This window comes from Magnolia sinica, chromosome 4 (genome assembly GCF_029962835.1).
Source record: "Magnolia sinica isolate HGM2019 chromosome 4, MsV1, whole genome shotgun sequence".
Lineage (NCBI taxonomy): Eukaryota > Viridiplantae > Streptophyta > Magnoliopsida > Magnoliales > Magnoliaceae > Magnolia > Magnolia sinica.
Window position 1 is genome coordinate 89,765,355 of NC_080576.1, and position 16,715 is coordinate 89,782,069.

Consider the following 16,715-nt stretch of genomic DNA (forward strand, 5'->3'; position numbering starts at 1 on the left):
CTCATAAAAAATATCGATTATGGGAGTCTAAAAAATGGTAGCTAGAGTCTAAAAAACAGTAGCCATAGTGCTGAAATTTTATAGAAAGAAATCTGCCTTTAAATTGTTAGTTATAAAATATAGAGATATAACAAAAAATTCAAAATAATAAACCAGAAATAATAACAAAAAAATATGGAGAGCTGAGACACGTTACAGTCGTTATCTTAAAGATAGATTTGCTCTCACAAAAAGACGATCTCTAATGCACTGGGTCCCAACTACTTTGATCCGGGATACAACAGCTCTCATCCAAGATATACAGCTTAGATTTGGTTCACTCTTGATCATAGCCACTCGAACTTAAGAATACTAAAACTGATTTGCTTACAAAGAACATGGAGGAAAACTAGAAAAGAGAGAAATTTCTAATGATTTTGTAATGAAGATGAGATATCTTTATAAAGAAAAAATAGGTAGCCGTTGGGGCTTGAGGCGCATGCGCATAATGTAATAAATTTATGTCGGCACATGCCTGATCATTAATTTTTAAGTAAGTGTATTGCTCATTAATTTTAGGTTCTTTGTGTTCATGCATGAGGACAAAACACATGCCTAGAAAATCAAAAGTACCTTATAAAAAACACATTGCACCACACCACCCCACACCTTGCCAGGTCTATTGTTGCGGCTGTACGTGAGTTTGCTCCCAAAACATACAAATGTTTTCTAATACAAATGATTAATGATGAATTTTAATATAAAGGTTTAATTTTCTTAACAACTTTTCAATGTGATACAAATCTAAACATAATTAAAACAAGTTGGTCAATAAAGTAAATATATATATATACGGAAACGCTCACCTGCGAACCAGTTCGTACGTACTACGTACGAACTTTTTTGAGAATCCATCATACGTGATGTGGATCCAAAATCTGAACCGTTCATGTGAAGCAGCACCTCCTGAAACCCCCGGAGCCCAAGTTTTACTTTGATCTAAAACTTTGATGGGCCATAAAAAATGAAAACAGTTTTCTCTCTTGATTTGCATTTCTCTTTGCTATGGCCTCCCAGAATATTATATCGGGGTGAAAATTTGATACATTGGGTTTTATGGGACTCCGCATCACATGGACCGTTCAGATTAGACACCCATGGCACGTGTGAAAAGGTGCGCACGTGCGTAGGTGCGCAGGGGAGCATGACTCTATATATATATATATATATATTTACAGATTTCTTAAATATATATTTTTAAAATTCTTTTAATCTAACATTAACATATTGGATGCAAATAAACATTCCAATAGCCCATAAATTCTTAATGGTGGGTATTCAATCACCAGTGTTTCCTGTGGTGGTCCACTTAAGATTTGGAACTGCATTATCTTTGGAATTATCTTTACCATTAGCCCTAAAATGATATATTAAAATGGATGAACAGGGCAAATGTAATGCACACAGATCACAATGGGCCCTACAGTCAGGAATCCACCGAGGCCACCACCTAGCTATACATTTGTTTGGAGAGCTCATTTTAGGGGACGATCTCCAAAAGAAGCAGATCCAACTCTTAGGTGGACCACAACACAACAAACAGTGTTGATTGAATACCCACCGTTAAAAACATCTTGGTGGTCATCAGATTTTTTACGGTCATTCACCGCTGTTTCCTGTGGTGTGGTCCACCTGGATGTGTATCTGCTTCCTTCCCAAATCCATGCCTAAAATGAACTTTAAAAACGGATGGACGGAGTGGATGTAAGGCACATACATCACGGTGGCCCCATATTCAGGAAATCCACCCACCTCGGTGGATTCGTGAATCAACGGAAGCCGCGAACGAGTTTGAAGTCAGGACGGCACGTACACGTGCGAGGACATAAGCACGTGGCGGAGATGGAGAGAGAGAAACGTAGAAGGGGAACAGGCGGCCGCATCGGATCGAAAGTAGATCGAGAGAGAGGGTTTTTTCTTTTCCTTTTCACAATCTATACTCGCAGTCCGATTGGCAATGGCAGGTCGCCTATTTCGAACTGGAATCTCTTCGGCCTCTCGTCTTCTCCGCTCTAACCATTCTCACTTCTCCCACTCAAAACTCAAAGGTCAGTCTCCTTTTCCTTTCACACTTGAACGGTGCACATTTTATTTTATTTTTCCTTCCATCACCATCCAAATTTCAGTCAGTCACGCCCCTATGCACATCTCCCACCATCATAACCGTCCATATGTAGATGCACTCGACCAAAATTCACGCTGCTCCACAGAACCATATGGATGGATGGATGGATCGCTGGCTCGGATGTCGCACATTTATCTGTCTGTGGGGGCATTTATGGGGGTAGGGCCTTGGATAATCTATTTTCATTGCTGTCATTCTTGTGTATGGGGAGCTTGGATATTTCTCTCTTCTTTTGGATAATTAACAAGGGTTCATTTAGCAAATGAGCAAAAAAATCTCAAGTGGGAAGACATCTGCATAGAAATCTCTCTTCCAACGCCATATAAGTATATGGAAGACAGGCATGGAATGGATGTATAGTTCCGATGTGCATGCCAAATGAAATGGGGCTGCTGGAATTTCCTTCAAGGGCAAGCCTTCCCTTCCCCTAAATTTCAGTTACACATGGCATCTTACAGAAATGAAGGGTGTTTTTTTTTTTTTTTTTTTTTTTTTTTTTTAATTAAAAATATTTTTTAAATATTTTTAATTTTGTAAATTGACTAGACCCAATTGACTGGCGGATGCGTGGTTTGATGGCTACGTGACATGTAATGTGCCTAAATTGATGGTGCCCGCTCATGTAGGGCTTGCAGGTAGATTAGACCACATATAACTGTTTGGATAGATTGTGCAGCCGGCTCTTGGGCTTTCGTTGAGGTTTCATTGTTTCCTCCCAGCGGAGAAGTTGTCCTCAAGTTCAGGTAATACAGCTAGAATTAAAGAAATTGAACTAATTGCAAACTGAAATTAACTTACCAGGCTAGGTTCAAATATCCACATAAACAGATAGATGGAAAGAAAAAGAAAGAATGAGAGCGGGGCTTAACAATCCTCTAGCCTTTATCCTAGAGATCACTAACCCACTACCCTCTTCTACTGTAAGAAATAAACTCTCAGCAAATCTTATTGAAAGAAAATCACATTAGAAGGCTTTCCAAATGAATTGTCATAAGAGCCTATTTATAAGTCATTGAAGATTGCTATTTCTAATCTACTGCAACTAGACTTTCTAAAAGTGAAAAAGAAACAACTAAGAAGCTTAAACAAAAGAGAAAATTCCAACTAAGAGACTCCTGCATCGTGTGCTTAAGATTCTTGTGCACACATGTGGAGGATGCGTGTGTAGGATGAGATACGATGCAATTGCATTATCGATGTCTCTGGAGATTGGTATTTCTAATTGTTTGCAATTGGACTTTCTAAAAGTGAAAAAGAAACAAGTAAGAGGCTTTAAACAAAAAAGGAAATTGTAACAACTAAGAGACTCATATCATGTGTGCTTAAGTGGGCCCCTGTCTAGACTTCTGCTTTTGCACATGTGTGGAGGATGCATGTGTGGGATGAGATGCGATTGCATCATCAATGTCTCCACGTACTTCCATCAAAATGGTTCTCCTTTAAAACACTTCACTATTGACTTCAGTGGAAGTTGGTGATGCAGACACAATTGTATAAACACAAATCTTACTAGATCCCAAGTCATTACACAGCCATGCTAGAAGAGATTATTGCCATTTCCTTCAAATCATTGTTGATATTTGAGTTGTTTGTTTAGATCTCCGTGCCAAGACTGTTATGTCCATACTTTCTTTAAAATACTCATTACCAATATTCCCTAATTTGATTATTGACATGTTTGCCACTTCTTCTATCAATTTGGCTATGGATCCATCTAGTCATTGGTCCATCTGTCCATCCACATTCTGTTCAATTGTTGATCCAACGGATGATCCATCTATAGAAGATTTATCCATTCATGCTTGGTTTGATTCATCCATCAGTTTCTCTTATATATCTTCGTCTTAAGGATTCATGGACGTACAAATCTTCTCAAACATTGGTTGCATGCAGATCCTTTTCTTATCCTTTAGTAATGACCTAATTATTCTTCACAGTCTTGCCTTAAAGGGGAAGGGACACCTTGTTGTCATTAAAAAAAAAAAAAAAACTAATTATTCTTCACAACATTGCCCAGGACAATATGGTTGTGATACAACTCACATAGTAATTTAGAAGCATATTAATGCAAGGGCATTTTCACACTAGGCCTGAGTGGGGTAGCCTGTGGGATGCGGGGACACACTCGGGGTGGGCGGCCCGTGTGAGGCTGGTGGCTCGTGTGATTTGGGGCCCACAAGGGGGGTTCGACTGAGGTCCTAACCCATGAGATGTGGGGCCTGCGCTATGAGATAAAGAGATTGATTCGCCATGCTCTAACATTTCGAGCTTTTAGAGCAAGTGGTTAATTGTCCTATATCAAATTGGTATCAAAGCGGAATGTCTTGTGTTCGAGACTCCTCATCAGGGGTGATTAATGCAGGGGCATTTTCACACCGGGCTCAGGTGGGGTAGCCTACGGGATGCAAAGTCACGCTCGGGGTTAGCGGCCCGTGTGATGTGGGGCTTGGGCTATAAGATAAAAGGGATTGATTTACCATACTCTAACAGTTTGAGCTTTTAGAGCAAGTGGTTAATTTTCTTGCATCAAATTGGTATCAAAGCGGGAGGTCTCGTGTTCGAGACTCCTCACCGGGGGTGTGATGCAGGACACATGATTTAATGCTAGCATGCAACGAGAAGATTATGAAAGAGTCCATAAAGTAATTTAATTAACAAAAGATGCTAACCTACTAATTAATTAAGAGTAAACAATAGGAAATAAAATCTGATTTAACCTAAATCACATGCCCGCATGCTAATAAATCATATAAATCAATTAAAACTAGGACCGATGGAGGGACCTAATTTTCAATTTAGCATAGGCACGTTCTATACTCAATGGACAAATTTTTAGGTTTTATGATTAGGTTAGGAAAGAAAAAAAATCTGAAATTAGGAAAATGAGGGTTCATGGGAATTGGGGATTTTGGAATTACGGATTTTAGAAATTGAAGAAAATAGAAAATTGAAGATCTAGGGCTTTGAAGGTTGTAATGGAAGGAAAAAGAAGAAGACAAAAGAAGAAGATGATACATTTCGAGGAAGAGAGAGGAAGGATGTACCTTGGAATTCACCACAAAACAAGCTTCTACCCTTTCACAATTTAATTGGAAGGGAAATTTTATTTATTTATTTATTTTATTATTTTTTATAATAAAAAAACCTTAGAAAACAAGGAGGAAAATTTCTTCATACAAGAGAGTTCCACTTTTTTTTTCTTCTTAATAATACTACTAGGGTTGGAACTCCACTCCCCTTGTGGTTTTATAATTAAAAAATTCGGAATTAAAATTCAGCATAATTATAACTATGCCACTCACTTAAGTAAAGTAGCTTATTATCTAAAATAAGAAAACTAAAACATATATTATCAATTCCAACCATCAATAACTCCTAAAAATAACAAAAAACATAAAGAAAGCAAGATCAAAGTCCAAGGGGCCAAAATCTAAAAGATCTGGTGGCCTGATGGTCTGATTGGCAAGATCCAATGGTCGGATCGACACGAAAGAGATTTTATGACTAAAATAATCTTTAAAGCAACCCACATGCATCATCCCAAGGTGGGGTCTTCCTGATGCTCGTCCAATGCATGTGGGGTCTTCAAAATGGCCTGGCGTGCTCCATCTAGAACTTGTCTCCCATCCACAAGGAAAGTTGCGCTGATGTGGGTGGTCGTATCCATCTGTGGTACACCCGAGTAGGTCTGTGATATCTCCATCAATTCCCCTCTGCTGAGGAGATTTCGCCTTTGGCAAAATAAAGCTACAGTGATGCTCGGGGAGATTTAGGTCTCGTCGCTGAAGCTCTGACTCTGTGATCCACGTACTGACTGATTTCGGTCTGCCCTTCCACTTGACAAGGTACTCCTGGTAACCGCCATGTCGTGTGGAAATCACTTCTTCATCTAAGATATCCTTCATCTCCTCTCTTCTCATAGGTATGGATGGTATGGATGGTAAAGGTTGAGAAGAGGGGTCAGGTAATGGCCATGGATTTTGGGATAGGTCAGGGGCATCATCATCAAAGTTCATGTGAGGATTAGGGGAATGTCCATGAAACGGTACAAGATCTTTCACATTAAATGTGGAACTGATACCCATGTTAGGTGGAAAATCTATCAAGTAAGCATTTGAACCCAGTCTTTTCAAGATTTTATATGGTCCAACACTATGGGCTTGTAATTTTTTTATGGTTCTCTGTGGAAACCTGTTTGAACATATTTTAATCATGACTTCATCACCTATAACAAACTCTTTAAACCTATGGTGTGAGTCAGCAATCATTTTGTATGTTTCATTTGTTATATTGATTCTTTTTCTAATATTCACATGCAAGTCATGCGTATGTTGTGTAGATGCGTATGCAAACTCTAAAGGCCTATGGAACACAGACATGGGTATGCAATCTATAGTGGTCCTAGGCTCATCTACTTGTCTTTCCAAATCCACTTCCTCCCCAGTACTCATTTGATTGCGATGAAGGTTTGGTAGAGTCAATGCGTGAATGTCCCGCACGAGTGTAAACTCATCCAGTATGCTCTCTGGAATAACAACATTAGACTCCTTCAATACCGGATTTACCTCATATGGTTACTCTATACTACCCTCGGGTATTACCTCAAGTGGCATCTCCATAATAATTTTAGGTATGACCTCACTTGCCACGTGTGCATATAACGCAAAATCAGTTTTAGTCTCTCTTTCAGACTCTTTGGCATTAACTATAGGAAGAGACTTACGTTGGAGTTTCGTCACATCTTCAGGACCACATGTCTTGACGTCCTCCTTTTTAGGGATGCTTTTGGGCGGGAGAGACTTCAAGACAATCCTTTTGCTTCTATAAAGAAACAAACATGTATTTGAGCGACCGAATAGTGTTGCGTCCATGTCATACAACCAAGGCATGCCCAAAACGATGTGGCATATATCCATAGGCAAAACATCATACCACAATGTATCCGTATAAGAACAAAATTGGATGGGAATGGGACAACGCTGAGAAACTAGAATTGAAGATGCATTAACCCATGAGACTCGAAGGGCTGAGGGTGAGGAACGACTAGCATACCTAAGCGGTCCATGGTGCGAGCGGATACCGCATTGATGCAACTGCCACTATCAATGATTACCTTGCAATTTTTGCCACCACACTTGGTGTAAGTGTGGAAAATTGAATCCCTGCGCCAATCATCACTTTCTACAATTTGGCTTAAGGCGCGGCTAATAATTGTAAGTAGCAGTGTCTCAACTTGATCCTTGACTTGTAATTGGACATCTTCCTGAGTATCGGGGTTTGCCTGAAGGGAGACTTCAAGCCAATTGATACGCGCATTGATCACGGTCAATTGAATTGTGGTGGTCTTATTGTGCGCTTCAATAGCCGTTAGACGGTTGTTGATAACGTTAAGGGCCTCGTCAATCTGCTCTAGATCATAGTGGGATGTAGGCCAAAACCATGTCTTGAACGAGTGGGCATACACAAAAACACTCTAAAGGAAGCCCTAGATCCGAGGAGAATGTGATGACAATGATAGTACTAACCTAGAAGATTATGTTAGACACACTAACCAGTAAATTCAGCAAGTCGCTATCCTCAAATCTTATGTTGAAAAAATTCAGCAGGATAGTAATCCGACGGTGCCAAACTGAAAATTCAACAAAAGTGTAATCTGAAAATTACAAACTGAAAATTCAGCAATGTGATAACTTGAGATTACTATGTTGAAATTTTAGCGATGGTATAAGGGGAAACGCTAGCTGAAAATTCAGCAATAGAATACCCCAACAAAAATTCAGCAATATGATCCGATATGCAATGAATGCTCTATTAACCCTAGATGTGACTCTAACCTAGATGTAACACAAAAATCCTATGCTAAACTATGGTCTCTGATACCAAATTTGATGTAGGACACATGGTTTAATACTAGCATGCAACATGAAGATTATGAAAGTCCATAAAGTAATTCAATTAACAAAAGATGCTAACCTACCAATTAATTAAGAGTAAACAATAGGAAATAAAATTTGATTTAACCTAAATCACATGCTAGCATGTTAAGAAATCACATAAATCAATTAAAACTAGGACCGATGGAAGGATAGAACTTCCAATTTAGCATAGGCACGTTCTACACTCAATGTACAAATTTGTAGGTTTTATAATTAGGTTAGGAAAAAGAAAAATCTGAAATTAGGAAAATTAGGGTTCATGGGAATTGTGGATTTTGGAATTAAGGTTTTTAGAAATTGAGGAATATAGAAAATTGAAGATCTAGGTTTAGAAAGTTGTAATGGAAGGGAAAAGAAGAAGACAAGAGAAGAAAATATCTTTCAAAGAAGAGAGAGGAATGATGTAAGACGAAGAATACCTTTCGAAGAAGAAGAAGAGGAAGGATGTACCTTAGAATCCACCACCAAACAAGCTTCTACCCTTCCACAATTTAATTGGAAGGGAGAGTTTTTTTTTAATAAAAAACCGTAGAAAATAAAGAGAAAAATTCCTTTACACAAGAGAGCTCCACTCTTTTTTTCTTCTTAATAACACCATTAGGGTTGGAACTCCACTCCCATTGTGGTTTTATAATTAAAAAATTTGTAATTAAAATTCAGCATAATTACAACTATGCCACTCACTTAAGTAAAGTGGCCTATTATCCAAAATAAGAAAACTAAAACATATATTATCAATCCCAACCATCAATAACCCCTAAAAATAACAAAAAATATAAAGAAAGCAAGATCAGAGTCCAAGGGGCCCAAATCTAAAAGATCTGGTGGCCTGATGGCTTGATCGATAAGATCCAATAGTCGGATCGACACGAAATAGAAATCCTATGATTAAAATAATCTCTTAAGCAACCCACATGCATCGTCCAAAGGTGGGGTCTTCCTGATGCACGTCCAATCCATGTGAGGTCTTCAAAATGGCCTAGTGGGCCCCATCTGGAACTCGTCTCCCATCTATAAGGAAAGTTACGCTGTTGTGGGTGGTCATATCCATCTCGGTGCACCCAAGTAGGTCTCTGATGTCCCCATCAGGGTGATTAATGCAGGGGCATTTTCACACCAGGCTCGAGTGGGGTAGCTCGTGAGATGTGGGGACACACTCGGGGTCGGCAACCCATGTGAGGTGGGTGGCTCGTGTGTGGTGGTACCCATATGATTTGGGGCCTACGAGGGGGATTCGGCTGAGGTCATAACCCATGAGATGTGAGGCCTCGGCTATGAGATAAAGGGATTGATTCGGCATGCTCTAACAGTTCGAACTTTTAGAGCAAGTGGTTAATTGTCCTGTATCACATATGAACCCTCTTATTTGGTTTTCATTGTGTTACAACTTACAAGTTACAACTTACATAGGATACTCAATGCACGTGGTTTGTGGGTGATTGCGCATCTGCAGGGAATAGTCTTACCTCAAAATGGGGCGGGGATACCCTAACATCATTAAAAAAAATCCGTTTTTTTATTATTAATTGTTTTATGGCTAGTTTTAGTTAAAGACATATATGGGCCAATAAGATTAAGGAGGGATATATATATATATATATATATATATATATATATATATATATATATATATATATATATATATATATATATATATATATATAGATATATAGGGAAAATGTACTATGCGCTCGACCTCACGATAAGCTCCTGTGAGGTCAAGCCGTGTGGGCCCCACCGTGATGCGTGTCGACCATCAACACGGTGCATTTGATGGGTCCCCTCTAAATTATGGGATATCCCAAAAATCAGTCGTATACGGAACTCAGGTGAGCCATACCATCTAAAATCATGTGAAGACACCGTTAAAACATAGAAAAGCACTTGGTGGGGCCCACCTGAGTTTTGAATGCTGCTGAAACTTGGTTTGAACCCTCATCCAAGTGGGACACACATAACGGATGGGCTGGATTTGCAAACCACATCTTGGTGGGCCCAAAAAATGATTATGAATGTTTTAATGGTGCACGGCCCCTCCCCACTTCTATATGTGGTGTGGCCCACACAAGTCATGGATTGACTTGATTTTTGAGACCTAGGCCCACGATGGAATGGTGCATCTGACTGATGGGGTAGATGTTCGAAACGCATCACGGTGGGGCCCACACAGCTCGACCTCATGGGACGGACTCGTGAGGTCGAGCGCATAGTACCTTTTCCCATATATATATATATATATATATATATATATATCTATTTCTATTTCTATTAAGGATTAGCTTGTATTGTGGTCTATATATACCCTGCATGGGCCACTCGTGTGAACCATTCTACATTAATTATTTGAAAAGAAAAGGGGGGTTTGTGGTATTTTACAAGATGATATTTACTTGGAGATCTCTGGTTTTTACATCTAGAACTAGATGGCTGTTGGATTCTCCCATTTACCATTATTTTGGGCTTTATTTACTGATCTTGTAACCTCTAGGAGTGGATTTTGTTCTTTGAAAAGTGGTACATACATATCTCTTATGGCCTGTTTGACGTTGCCTATTTAAACGTTTTGTTGGATTCTCCCATTTACCATTGTTTTGGGCTTTATTTATTGATCTTGTAACCTCTAGGAGTAGGTTTTGTTCATCGAAAAGTGGTACATACATATCTCTTATGGCCTGTTTGACGCTGCCTATTTAAACGCTCTCTCTCTCTCTCTCTCTCTCTCTCTCTCTCTCTCTATTAATCTCAAAATCACTTGATTTAGTGACTAATGCAATTGGTTAGCTCATTCTGTATATGCTTATTAAAAACAATTAGTAAAAAGTAATATTTCTCTCGATCTCTTCAAGATGTTTCCCAGTGGCATTTTTGCACTAAACAGGCAAAGGGCCATTTGAGGTTGCGGAACACGCGTCATAGATATATGGCACATGTGTTAGAGATCTGGGCCGTTCATCAGGTTAGGCATGTTATGAACAGCTTAGGAGCAGATATTAAATGAAAGATCAGGAATTGGCCGTCTATTGTTTCTATAGTATGGGGTGAATTGGTTGGCTCAATTTTTATGCACTATGATCTTACACATGTGGCCAACCATCTAAGTGGTTTGGATGTTCTATCATTTATGCACATGATAATAAATGTTGTGCCAAAGTGGCCACATGCTTCCAGCTGTGTCCATCAATTGACAATCACAATGAGTTGCTGTTTAGTGACCCTTTAGTGGATGAATGACATGAAAAGCAGGGTCCAAATTCAGCAAGCTAGTGTTGATTAGGGTGGATGAATCTGAGGAAGAATTTTTCAACCAATCCAATATCGGGGTGGATGAGGACTTGTCTGCATTGGGTGCCACAATTTGTACCATTTAATTTGAGTTGAAGCATGCCATGTTGCCACATGTACACAACTGAATGCCTGAGTATCAACCATCAGAATCCAAGAGTATAACAAGCTTTCCTCTTAATGCATACATTTTTAATGTGTATATAGTCTAAATATATTTCCAATCATATTATACTAGTTGGGCATGAGACCCAACCTGACCCATCCAGACGTGATTGATCCTAGCAGGGCACCCGATACCTGACCTGGATGGACCCAGTTTTCAAACTGGTCTATGACCCCATTCCCAAACCTGTCCTGATCTTTAATGGGTTTAGGAAAGGACCCGGAACTGTCAAATCAGGTTGGGTCCTTAGGGTACACACGGGTTTGGGTAACCCTGTTGACAGCCTGACCAAATATGCTAGAAATGATGTATAATGCTGCAATCTTTTCAAAAAAATAATTTGAGGGGTGGTTATCATCAGATTAGAATTTGACCAGTTGATGAATGAATAAGAACATTAAAGAGAGGCAGGTTATTTGAGTGGGTCGATAGTCATTGCTTTCACACATATTAATGCTTCCCGTCCTCATGCTCATCATGACACATGTCAGACCAACCCCCCAACCGGCATTCTATAGTTGATTTTGAACCAAAAACATACACTAGGTCCTCAGGTTTCATGGCATCAAGATGCTTTACAGGAGGTTCATCAGGAACTTCATTACTATTGTGGTGCCTGTTATAGAGTATGAGATCTACTCCTTTCCAGTGGATAATCAAATAGGCCACCAAGGCCTTTGAGGAGAGTTTGTGATGTACCCTGATCACGATATTTGAACTCTCATAAGGAGTTCATTGCATACTAAATGAACACCTATATCTGGGAGCTCACTTTTAATGTAGGCATGGAGAATAAAGTGGCAAACGCTCTTAGCTGCAAGACATCTTTTCTGTTTCTGTTGCGGGGTTTAAGAAAATCACTAGAGATTTTGCCATTGATGCCAATTTTAGCAAGATATTCTCATCCCTATCATAAGGCAGTGCTGATTACCCATGATATGTTCTCCATGGTGGTTATATGTTCTATGGTGCATGATTGTCTTTCTAAGAGTTCCTTGCAGGAACTATTTGGAGACTTGCATTTAGGACTTGGTTGTCACTTTGTGTGAAACAAAGATAATCAAGCTTGTGGAGGATCATCTCTATTAGCCTAGCTTGAAGAAAGATGTTGGGACCATTATTCAACACTGCAAAGCTTGTTAGCTTGGGAAAGGATGAAAGGAGAACACATGAATCTAAGCTCCATGGGACGATATCTTGGAGTTTGTCCTAGGCTTATCTGAGACACAGCATGGCTAAAATTCTATATATGCAGTGGTAGTATTGGTTTTCCAAGATGGTCCACTTTATTACTTGCATAGACATCAAATGTGTTGTGCATTGCTAATATCTTCTCATAGTTGTTTGTTTGCGTGGACTACCGAGACTATTGTGTCAAATCGAGATGTAATGTTTATAAGCTACTTCTGGAGGACACTGGGGATTATTGGGAAAATTTCATTTTTGAAAAAAAAAAAAATCACACAAATACGAAGTGGTGCGTATTCGTGGAATGGCAGAAAAGTTTGATATTCCAAATGATAGTGGAATGGCGGAACAGGATTCATGTAGCCGACCCCAATTAATTGGTATAAGGCATTGATGGTGATGAAGAGTTAACTTGTACTCTTGGTCAGTGATGCAATCTGTGTGTTCATGTTGTACTCACATTCTTTCTAACTTGTTTAGTTCATCTGTATTGCCCATTTACATTTAATGCATGTGTGGCATCCTTTTACTTCCTGCTGTGAAAGTGGTTTGTTGACTGATCTGCAAGCTAATTCCAGCTGTAGTTTGCCATCCTGGCAGAGATAGTAAATAGGATGTATAACAAATGGTACTGAACATGAATAATTAATCGGTTTACTACTTCGCCTTCATGGCATTAGACTGATTTTGTTTCGTTAAATACTGTGGACTGAAAGGGGTGTAATTTCAAATTCCTAGTTCAAGCCATCGTCACAGGCCTTTTACCTTCACAACTGCATCTCGATTCATGTATAATTGAAGAGGAATCACACAATAGACAAGTCATGGTTTGTTGCTGCTCCATAGTTCACGTGGCTGGCTGTACGACATGTGAATCCTGATCGTCCAATTGGTGGGCCCCACTATGAGTGGCCCATGGTACAAAAACTGTTATTATTGAATGATACTAGCATTTGATTAGTATAATTTCCCCATTTTGAGTGTAAACAACTGACACCTTTTGATTTTTTACCATTCATCAAAGACCACAAACCAACAGCTACTATTGCAGGTTTTGTGTGCTTTTCTTACTGTGGGTCATCATCCGTGGTGCGACCCACCAGATGAATGGGCCAGCCTCATAAATGTAAAATTCAGGACCTAAGCCTCGTAGGTCCCGCGTTAAGCTTCTGTCTTGAGATGTACTTGTCCCTGTTTGATTCTGGATTTTTTTTTAAAGCATTTCTTTATGACCTGTTCTTTTATGTATTGTTTCTGATGGGGGATATCTCCCGTTTGCATCTTTAACCATTTTGAGGTGATGTTGTTTTGTTCACTGTTCCGTAATAACCAAATCGATTTCATATAAATTTCTTGTGGCAGGATTGGCATTGCTGTTATTTCTTCCCTCTACAGATGCTCAGTTGGGCACGGGCACAGGCACAGCTAGATATTGCCAGGTAAACACAGCCAGAAGAGGGATCCAGACACTACCGTATTTGACAGGCAAGGCTAATGAAATTTTGGAGGACCACAGGACTTGCTCTGATGATTCAAAAGCATTGGAGGTGTCTGATTCAATTGAGTCAAAAAGTAAGGATGGCTCCATTGAATACACAGCCATGTCCAACTTGAAAACATCCAAGCGACATGATCTAGCCATGGTCTTCACTTGCAAGGTCTGTGAAACGAGATCTGTGAAGACGGTCTGTCGTGAATCATATGAGAAGGGAGTGGTGGTGGTCCGCTGTGGTGGGTGTAACAATCTACACCTGATTGCTGATCGGCTTGGGTGGTTTGGAGAGCCAGGGTGCATTGAGGAGCTCTTGGCAGCCCGAGGGGAAGAAGTGAAGAAAGGATCTGTTGATTCTCTAAGCCTAACTGTAGAAGATTTAGTTGGGGCAAGATCTTCATGATTTGATTGCCAACATAAAATTTGTGTTGTCATTTGAGATAGGCATTGTATAGCTACCCTTTATTTATACATCAAGAACACACAAGATTAGATGTTGATAATTTTTCCTGCTAAGGAATGTTTGGCTATGATGGATTGGGATTCCAAGTTGACAATCTTTCCTGTTTAGATATGTATGGCTATGATAAATTGGGATTCAAGGGATTTAGGCTAAAGCTATTCTACCTTTTGCTGTCAATTGAGTGGGCATTGTATAACTACCCTTTCTTTATACATCAAGAACACACGAGATTAGAAGTTGATAATTTTTCCTGTTAGGGATGTTTGGCTATGATAGATTGGGATTCTAAAGGTTATGGGTAAAGCTATTCTACCTTTGTTATTTACCAACCGGTCATCATCATCTTCTTCTTCTTTTCTACCTTTGTTATTTACCAATCAGTCATCATCATCATCATCGCTTTTTTCTACATTATTTACAAACCAATCTTCTTCTTCTTCTTTTTCTCCTCCTGCTTCTCCCCTTCATCTTCTTCTTTGACTTCTTTGTCCTCTTCTCCTTTGTTTTCCTTTTCTTCTTCGATGTGGGCTTCTATTGGCATTATTGATGGTATTCCTCTTTGATATGGGCTCCTGGGGCTTCTTCTTCTTTGGTATGTGTTCTAGATGGTATTCCTCTTTGATGTGGGTTCTTTGCTGTTCTTGGCCTTTTAGATGGTATTCTTCCTTAATGTGGGCTCTTGGGGCAAGCAAGCAATTAAGGGTGGTCATGGATGCATGAGGTTGCGGGTGATTGCGTGTGCATCCGCAGGGAATACTCTTGCCTCAAAATGGGGTGGGGACACCAATTGTTGTCTAAGAAAAAAAAGGGTAGTCATGGATGGCTGGTTGCCGGGCAAACTGCCATCCATGGAGAACTCATGAGGCAAGCAATTAAGGGCGGTTTGGGTCCTTCCTCATGCCTCGGTGGTAGACTCACAAGAGTTTCAACATGAGGTCATGGGTTGGAGTACCCATTGCGATGAAATCGCACTGTGGTGTGTTAAAAAAACAAAAAGACAGAAAAAGAAAAAAAGGGCGGTCATGGAGAGCCAGTTGCTACGCAAACTGTGATCCATTAAGCACCTGCATCATATTCCTCAAGGTTGAGCTTATGGATACAAATGTGATCCTTTGAAGACAGGCATTTAATGTTGGCAGTGGACAATTTGGGCAGGGCTGTGTACATACCAAGGCACTCTAGCTCTTGGATTTGGGCTTCTTCAATGACACAAACCGTTTACCTCATAGGCTCCCCTTGGTTGGCCATGCTTGGCAAAATTTTAAAAAAAATTTAAAAATCTCTGATTGAATACTTCAACCCCATTGATTATGTAATGGTTATCGTGACTGTTCATATTCAAAGCAAAAGAGCTAGATTATCATAGGGTTGAAATAATTCAATCGAGACCTTTTATTTGTTGTATGTACACCATAATAGGTAAATAAGTCGAGCAGACCTCCTTGCAGGTTACTAGTGGGACTTTTCATTAAAATTCAATGGTTTGGATGATTGACCATTGCCTGGGGGATGCTGTTTGATATTCAATTTTTTTTTTTCTTCATAAACTTAGAAATCAGACATTTGGAAAGAAGAGACGCCAAGTTTATTCAAGAAATGATTAAAAAGATGGGCTGCGGTGGGGGAAAGCACGTCACCATAAATCAGGCCAGGCTAATGTCTGTCCAAGCTCCATCCATGAACTACAACCTCAGTGGTCTGGACCTTTAACGGACTAAGCCGGAGCCCGGAACCTGGCTGGAGATACTTATTAGGAGCCTAGTCCAAGTAAGAGATGGTATACATATGACAAGCTCCACATAGAGAGTGTTGAATGTAGCAATGAAGCAAATAAGAAAATAAATCAAATGTTTGATTAAAAAAAAAAACTCCAAAACAAGAAGTTGCTTGAATCTATATTGAAACAAATTGGATGTTTGATTACAAATGAGCAAAATAAAAATAGAAATAACAATGTATTTTCAGATATGCATTCTACAGAGCGGGCAAGAATCACTTTCTTCCAACCATCTCTTCATGCATCT

The 16,715-nt window shown here is 39.5% G+C and overlaps 1 protein-coding gene across 2 annotated transcripts; it reads left to right on the top strand.

Annotated features, from left to right (window-relative positions):
- Positions 1–1,899: 1,899 nt before the first annotated feature.
- LOC131243357 (uncharacterized) lies at positions 1,900–14,868 on the top strand. 2 transcript variants are annotated; one of them, XM_058242670.1, is made up of 2 exons: positions 1,900–2,087; positions 14,099–14,868. In XM_058242670.1, exons 1-2 carry the CDS (start codon positions 1,997–1,999, stop codon positions 14,629–14,631), a joined length of 624 nt encoding a protein of 207 aa, XP_058098653.1. In that variant the 5' UTR covers positions 1,900–1,996; the 3' UTR covers positions 14,632–14,868. The 2 variants fall into 2 exon arrangements, with proteins under 2 accessions (XP_058098653.1, XP_058098655.1); XM_058242672.1 differs by lacking the exon at positions 1,900–2,087 and adding an exon at positions 2,143–2,323.
- Positions 14,869–16,715: the final 1,847 nt, after the last annotated feature.